The sequence below is a fragment of the Haliotis rufescens genome, unplaced genomic scaffold (assembly GCF_023055435.1).
Source record: "Haliotis rufescens isolate VD_foot unplaced genomic scaffold, xgHalRufe1.0.p SCAF_2, whole genome shotgun sequence".
Taxonomy (NCBI): domain Eukaryota; kingdom Metazoa; phylum Mollusca; class Gastropoda; order Lepetellida; family Haliotidae; genus Haliotis; species Haliotis rufescens.
The window spans coordinates 40885286-40894288 of NW_025963890.1; the positions used below are offsets into that span (position 1 = coordinate 40885286).

The 9003-nt window shown below is 40.2% G+C and overlaps 1 protein-coding gene across 1 annotated transcript; it reads left to right on the plus strand.

Moving 5' to 3' along the window:
• The first annotated feature begins 3063 nt into the window (after nt 1-3063).
• Nucleotides 3064-7110, plus strand: LOC124114489 (BTB/POZ domain-containing protein KCTD21-like). The gene is made up of 2 exons (XM_046475079.2): nt 3064-3268; nt 6689-7110. Exons 1-2 carry the CDS (start codon nt 3263-3265, stop codon nt 6920-6922), a joined length of 240 nt encoding a protein of 79 aa, XP_046331035.2. The 5' UTR covers nt 3064-3262; the 3' UTR covers nt 6923-7110.
• The last annotated feature ends 1893 nt before the right edge of the window (nt 7111-9003 follow it).

Below are 9003 nucleotides of genomic sequence, written 5' to 3' on the forward strand. Positions count from 1 at the left end.
CGTGTGAGTGGACATGTTGCTTCTCCTACTTCACACAGGATATATGGAGAAGAGCTGATGCCAGACGAGCCCCGCATAACGTATGTAACAAAACAATAATTGTTATTTTATACATTTCGGGGTGTGTGTGTGTGGGGGGGGGGTTTACCAAAAAGAGACACGGGTGGCCCTGTCGTCTAAGGCGCCGCGATTCGCTGAGCAGAGTTGCGTCCTGGTTCGAATCCCGGTTCGCCCCGATTACTTTTCTAGGTTTGTCATCACCATACCCGTGCTCGTGGGTTTCACCGAAGTGATAAACGTCTGAGACCTGCATCACTTCGGGCTTTCCTCCCACATTAAGCTGACACGCCGTTTTATAACAGGAATACTGTTAAAGGCGGCGTTAAACACAACTCACTCACTAACTTTACAATGGCGGTCTGTAAATAATCGAGGCTGGACCAGACGATCCAGTGCTTTGCATCATAAGCATCAATCCATACAATTTGGATCGATGACATGCATCAACCAAGTCAGCGAGCCTGACCTCCCGTTAGTCGCCTCGACAAGCATAGTCGCCTTTTACGGCAAGCATGGGTTGCTGAAGACCTATTCTATCCCGGATCTTCACGGATCTTATGTGTAGATGTATGTTAAACCATTTCTACAATTTATAAGAACATTTATTAAGATTTTAGTTTTAGTTTACTTTTAAAACAAGCAATAGTGAAACTACAAATAATTATATAAGCAGACTAAGGACTAACCTCCATCTCAGGAGGTTCAAAAGAATTATGAACCTTTACAAAGGTTGTGATAGAAGGCATCACCAAATGCTGGAGTGCATCGGCTCTATTATAAATGGGCTTCACCATGTTATAATTTCATGTGTTGTGTTTGATGTTTAAATTGAGTTAGAAGATTCTCTGTTTCGAAAGCAGATGTCAATATCACTTGGTTATTTTGAAATATTTGGTAATTTTTATCACGGCAATTGGTCATCGTTTATCCAAAAAGATGGCAGTTTGATAAGAGGCCATTGACACTTTGGCAACTGGAGTCGTGGAAGAGACAGTGGTTGAAAACGTCTTGGTGGAAGGTGTTTGGAATGGAGGAAATAACGTTTGGGCCTCTGTGTTGTCCTCTGTGTAGTCCTCTGTGTTGTCCTCTGTCATGTCTGACATACAACCAGTACGTCTCTCACATTGCCTCTGCTAGAATTCAGTGTCGACACCTGTCATTACTACTTCCGTTACTTAATGATCACTTTATTCATTATGATGTTACTTCTATGATTACTGATTGATAACGTTGGATAAAATTATATCTACGAGGGGCGTTCAATAAGTTTGCAACTTGGACATTTGTGTTTACACAAACAATGTCAACTTGTGGCCGGACACTTGTCATAACATCAGGTTGACACGTGTCATAACAAGTTCAAGTTAGTTTTGATGGCTTCATTCACCTAAGGGTAGTCACAATCATGGATTCTCTCAAACATGAACAATGCGCTGTAATAAAGTTTCTTACCAAGGAGGGATGCAAAGCAAAAGAAATCCATGATCGCATGTGTAAAGTGATGGGTAAAGATGCTCCTGACTATTCCACAGTTTGCAACTGGTCTGAAAGTTGTCGAGAACTCCTGGATCTCTATACTGCTGTCGGAACCGGATTTCTTTCTCGTCTGGTGACAGGTGATGAAACATGGATGTACCGCTAGGACCAAGAAACTAAACTGGAATCCATGCAATGGAGGCACCGAAATTCTCCGCCTTCCGAGGAAGTTTCGAACTCAACCATCGGCTGGCAAGGTAATGGCCACCATATTTTGGGATGCAAGAGGCATATTACTGATATATGACTTAAATAATGCCGATGGGCCGTTAAATTTTAATAAATCACTCACTCTTATCTTTCAACCGGATAATATATTAAAGTCTTAGATTGGACAGGAATCGCTATACACGGGGATAGAAGGTATGAATTTAATATGGACTAGACTGGGTAAACTTGCAACGAATTAATCTGGCTTCAGCTTTAACCTGTGTGAGTGTGTGTGTGAGTGTGTGTGTGTGTGTGTGAGAGAGAGAGAGAGAGAGAGAGAGAGAGAGAGAGAGAGAGAGAGAGAGAGAGAAAGAGAGAGAAAGAGAAAGAGAGAGAGAGAGCTAATACGAACATATTCGAGGGTTCGTATTTGAACGTTGTTACTGCATGTGCATCATTACGGTGGGTGCCGATGACACTTACATTGGTTCCACAGCTGCTTTTCAAATCCAACATTCCATGCTTTTGTGTATATAATATCATTGTGTATTGTGAACTTTATAACCATCCTGGCGAGACAGTGCAAACTACACACACTCAAGAGACTTGCTTTAAAATGATCCGTTACTCATATTATCAAACACTTGTTTGCCTGGCCCAGAACCGATTATTTACAGCCCGCCCTAATATTGTTAGATTAAAGGTACATCATAACATGCACGCATTAGCTCATCGCAACGAGCTGTAAAACAGCCGCAATATCCGAGTAACTCCAATGCGAGAGTACATGCGTGATGGTGTTGGTCTTCGTGTAGACGCATGGAAGGTATGACTATGAGGGATCGTGTCTAGGTTAACATGACCTGTAACCTGGCTAGGGCGATTTCAGTTTACAGTTTACAGCAATATGATTTCTTTGTGATTGACCCCTGTGGTCACATTATTAAGTTCATTACAAATCAACATAGTATCATCAAATATTAATTTTGTCAGTTAGGTTATTGCATTATATTGTTTCAGATAGAACTTGCTAGAAGTATCATACTCCTTCGAAAACCTCAGTGCAGGGCATAGCCCAGATTCCAGCTGTGTATCATTTATTATAACCAAGCACCATACACATGCGCCAAGGTGTTAAACGTCTAGCACGTGTATTAATGTTGAGAATTGAGATAAACACCGATTTGTACAGTATTAAACTCAGGGCGATTCTGGGTTTTTTTAAAAACACGATCATATGTTTCTAAAGGACGCAACTGTGCATATCACCTTGCTCTAGACAACTGGGCCACTTGTAACACCAGGTGTCAGTAATCCCACTTATAACCCTAACTAAACTGCTGAATTGTTGTTTAAAGTGGTCTTTAACAAACCATTCACTCAAATTGACAGGAACCAACTCACATTCTTAAATTTACCCCGCTTTTCTTTTGTTTCTAGATAGAAACCTACAAGCAATACTCGACACACTGAACACGTGATAATCACTTACAACTGTGGACAATATTTTGACATTATGGAGGTGAGTGTACGATGTAAATGTTTTTCCTGTTGAAACTCTGTGGTTCAAGAAAATGTGTCAACATTTACTTTGCTGCACATCGAGTGTGAGGATGATTAGGCATCTGTCACAACGGTAAAACTTTCTGTCTAAAGTGTCCAAACCGTGTGTGTCAGCTGTTTCCCCAGTGCGATGAGTCTACAGAAACATGTTACTGCCCAAATGCTATTAGTAGGACATACTTCCCCTTTTCGCGAACACCTGGTGTCATCACTTTTAGTGATCCATTCAAATTGTCACCGCTGTTTTGTCTTTTACGCCTCAACAATATTGTTCTGCGGATAATAATACTCGATTCTTTTATGCTCTGGCGTTTGTGGTTCACCGCATCAGCAACATTGGTGCCTCGATTGTGCTAAATCTGAACAAATCACAAATTCACGTCAAAGGAATTGTAATCTAATAAGAACCTTAACGCACTTTGCATAAGAGTGTTCATGGAGAAAGGCAAACTAGAGTTCTCTATTTAATTAATGAAGTAGGGACCCTTTAGGATCCGGGGTAGAGTGAGTGAGTGAGTGAGTATGTATGTAACGTCACATCGGCAGTATTTCAGCCAGATCGTGACGAGAAGTTATACATTAATAATACACATATTTGGATTAAATGAAAACCGGTCAAACGATGGACAGTTCAATAACTAGAATATCACAGATGCGATGTTAAACTGGTTGAGAATATTACAAAGCAGTAAGTAAGAGTGTGGGTAGAATAGGTCTTCACAACCAATGCTTGCCGTTATCGGCGACTAACGGGATCGGGTGCTATGCACAGGTGCAGGACGCACATATCTGAAAACAATATAATAAATAATTAAAGTGACGGCATACCTAATCTCTCACGGTAAACACCCAGTGCACAGAGAACACAGCAAACGCTATCTTTATAGGACTAACATCGAACTACCAACTCGTGTTTCGTAGTATGTGGTCTAGTGTAATTTAGGGTTGGGACGGGTACTCGAGTACCCAATAACGTTTCGGGTAGCTTAGGACTCGAGTCCAATTTTCAAGACTCGAGTACCCGTTCAGGGGAGATTGTTATGCAATCATCATGAATTAAGTCCGTTCTCAGTAGTCTAGATCTTATACTTACCAGATATGATTTAGTACTTTCCATGAGACAGGCGTACAATGAGAAAGTCCATGTTGTAGTGATAAGAAATCACAAATGACATTCCACAAGTGTTAGTTAAAATTCGTTTGATAACTTTTCATGATCACTGGGGTTTTTTATTTTTGTTTGGTTAAAAAACAAATTAGGTTGTTCAAAGTTGCAAGTTTGTCTTTATGCTTCAGCAAGATAACAACAGAAAAGTTGTTCTGTTGGACTATTTTAACATAAAACTAAACGGTTTCTATAATATGCTGATCTGTTTAATAAAAATTTGAAATCTAATGTTACTTATGTTTGTCATTATTGTCAAAATTATTTTACGAAATACTGAAATAGTGCAATGTTACAAATTACAATACAAGCCTAAATCACTCAGACACATATCGATTTATTACCCATGTCATGACTCACGTGTCAGGCAGTCATGTGATCTTGCCGTTTCCCGCTCTCGCCTGTTTTGGTGACACTGCTCAATGACTGGCGCCAGATTACTTTGATATTCTGCGTCACTTGTGGTTTTAGGTAAGCCATGCAGGCATTTAATAAAAAACATAATACCTTAGTACAGATTAATATATGTTTGATGACCTTTTATTCGCAAAAGCGTTACAAACAAGTGGGACAACATTGAACTACGGGTACTCGAATCCGGTTCGGGTATTGTCTGCCGCGTACTCGAGTTCAGTTTTCATACCCGGTCGCAATCCTAGTGTAATTACTATTTGCGTTAAGTGAAGAATTTCCTGTTCGCTTGGTAACTTACAATGGGATCCTCGCATACATCTGCTTCAAGCGCGGAAACATGCCTTGTTACAATGCGTGGTGATTCAGATACATGTATTAATAAGCACACAGCTGGGTGTCGATCTTGCAATATCACATATCAAAATCAGTACAGACTGTCACAAACTAACTTAAAGCTGTTGTGTTTGGCCAGAGAGCCAAGCTGTGTTCTATATGTCCCCGAAATGTAAGCGAAAGTAGATGTTCTTCTTTACGTAAACGCGGCCTTGAATATCTAGTTTTCCCTCAATACATAACGATCGAGATCTGTGAAGATCCCGTGTAGAATGGGTCGTCAGCAACCCATGCTTGCTGTAAACTGCGACTAAGCTTGTCGTAAGAGGCGACTAACGGGATCGGGAAGTCAGGCTTGCTGACTTGGTTGATGCATGTCATCGTATCCAAATGGCATGGATTGATCCTCATGATGTCTATCACTGAATTATCTGGTCCAGACTCGATGATTTACAGACCGCCATCATATAGCTTGAATATTACTGAGTGCGGCGTTAAACAACAAACAAACAAAATGGAGTAGGTGTCATATCCACCGTCCTATGTAGCTTGATCCCCTGACATTGAATGTGGTCTGAATCGATTCGATGTAAGTCGTAATTGGGAAACATGCATCATTGCCTCATATGATATTCTGATCTTATGGCACCTTACATGTGTTGGGTGGTGAATTATCAAATTACTGATTTATATGACCATTGCACACACACACCCTTCCTCCCCACCTACTCATCCGCATCCCCCCCCCCCCCCCCCCCCCACACACACACCCCTCCGCCTCCCTTGACCGTTATTCTTTACTACTTTATGAATATAGGATGACTGTGACATAGATAGATTTGTATTCAGTGCCGAAAAAGTTTTTATCATGTTACACGCGGTGTGTGTCAAATCAATATTTATTCTGAGACCACTCTTAGACCAATTAATCATTGTCATGTGCGTTTTATGTACCTTAACATGTCTTATCTCAGAGTGTATTTACATACTAGCCTGTTGGGATTCCGAGAAAGGATAGGTCCTTAGCAACAAGGAAATGAACAGAGCTATTTACGCATTACATGTGTACGTGGTCTCGCGTGGGTTTCTTTACCCCGAAATGATATTTGTAAATAACGGAAATGTAAATCGTTGAAAAGAAATACATTTCTGGTTGAGTAATCATTCAGGCTATGTATATAGTGCATTTTGCTTTTGACAATTTTTTCTAATTTAAGAGATAAACATACCATCCTTTTCATGGAGCTAGGTTACCTGTAAATATGACTGCGCCAAGTTGATTCTGGAGCATGATCGAGAAATAAGTTAGTTCAGAATGTAAATATTAGCTTCGATGCGACCATTAAATCAGTGTTTCAGTCAGAGGCGGTTATTGTGATTTGACACCTTTGATAGACCAATAAGAATCGAGTATTTTCTAAATGTAAGGTAGAATCACATGTGCATTAACAATGTGTTGTATTTCAGGATTCTCAAGTTGTGGACTTAAACGTTGATGGTCGACATCTGACAACCTCCCTGTCCACCCTCACAAAGTACCCGGACTCCATGTTGGCCGCCATGTTTAGTGGAAGGCATCCGGTAGCCAAGGACAAAGATGGCCGCTGTTTCATCGATGTAGATGGTGATGTGTTTGTTCATATCCTCAACTTTCTGAGATTCGGGAAATGTGCCTCCACCCGAAAGAGCATCAGAGGTTAATGAATATGCGGAGTACTTTGGATTACAGGAACTGAAGGCACCTGTCCCCGAAGACTTGAACAAGTGCTCTACGGAATATGGAAAAAGAAGCTACCTGACTACCAAAGTCAATGGGATTGTGTGAAAAGTAAATTGAACGATATTCCACAAGTTACTTTCACATTTGCGCAATAAAGTCTGATTGTCGATACTGCAGAATCAGTGACCCCAGGCAATTATTACACTATGGCCTTAATGTTTGAATCAAACAGAACCTTGCTTTTCAATCTTCTTGCAGTTGACATGAAAAGACCAAATTGATCCAAATTGTCACACATTGAGTCGACAGATAATTTTGATGAAAGGAATGTGAATCAGCCGTGGCATGGGTGGAGAGCTCTGTTGCCTGCTGCTGTGTTTTTGAAGCGCTGGGTCATTGGTCAATGTTCGTCTAATTGCTGATCAAATCTAGCAAGACCTAGTATTATTATTACGGAACATTTCTTTTTAATGTATATAGACTCAAACTCAAAACAGGATATGGATGAAGGACAACTGTTAACCCGTCACAGAGCGATTTACATTTTGCTGCTTCTCTAGGTTCTTCATTTCCTTGGATTTCCGTGTCAGAATAGGCCCCTAGTTACGTGTTGCCAATGGCGACCGAGGTGGGTACGCTGGCTGATTGTGTGCCACTTGTACCAATCAGCGTTTTAGATGATGTTAAATACCTGAAATATTGCTTACTGGCGTAAAACAAATCCGTTGCCATTGTGCCGAACCAGGTGGGTTTTTGTCGCTTTAATTTAAGGCCAGGACACAAACATTTTTAAAATGAAATTTGTTACTTTTGTGCTTACTTTTTGACATATGTACAATGTAAAAGAATGTATGTGAATATTGTTAATAGCTGAAATGATTAAAGCTTGCAGTACACTGGGTTCCTTTTCACCCTTGACTTGTTTTGAACCCATTGTGAGAGTGAAGAAGAGTATTCAGAATTCAATGTTGGTCTTGGTAAAAACAAATTGTTCCTTGTGTTGGTTCAGTTATAGTAGAAATCTATTTGATGTGCGTCTCCTAATTACGACACGAAAAAGCATCTTTCCTGACGTTTTGAAAAGTGTTGGTATTGATGAAAATGCATACATTTTGCAAGCATTCCAAATCATTTGGTTATAGTTATATGTATGACTAGTTTGGAAATGTAAGAGAAATGCACACACTTACATCAGTGTCCATACCCACCTTTAATCCTGCAGGTGTGTTACGTCATATGTTGTAGGGGGTAGCGACACACAACGAAATTAATTACTTTTACATGTGTACACATGTATTTGTGTTAATTTGGACAATTTACAATTTCAAACCTTAATTTCAAACGTTAGAAATGAATCATTTCCCTTAAATGTCCCGGTACAGAAATATTTAGGGTTTGTACAAATGCCTAACGCAGGTTTCTGTAAACAAAGTCACAGCTCGTTAGGACAATGAACGCTCACTACATTAGCAAGTGAACATTTAAGCGCTTACTTTTCGAACAACTCAAATATTTTCCAAGAAAACATTTATGTGAACTTTTCACTTGTACTTTAAACATCATAATTTGTTTAGGCCTTCATTTTAGTTAACCACAGTTACAGTCTAGTGACAGGTGATTGGGACCCAGAAACTTAATTGGAATCCATGCAATGGAAGCACCCCAATTCTCCGCCTCCGAGGAAGTTTTGCACTCAACCATCGGCTGTCAAGGTAATGGCCACCATAGTTTGGGATGCAAGAGGCATATTACTGATTGATAACATGCCACAGCCCGCCATATGTGAATGTGGATTCGAACAGTTAAATCATCCACCCTACAGCCCAGACTACAGCCCCCAGTGACTATTTCCTGTTCCCGCAAATGGAATCTGCCCTACGTGGTAGGCGCTTCAAGGATGAAGAATACAAAAAGACTGTCACAGAGGCATGGTTAGAGGGTCAATCTGCCGATTTCCATAAAAGGAGTATTAAAAGCTTGAAGGACCAATGGAATAAGTGTATTGAGGTGAATGGAGATTATATTTAAAAATAAAAGTGCAAAAGATATTCTGCGACTTGGC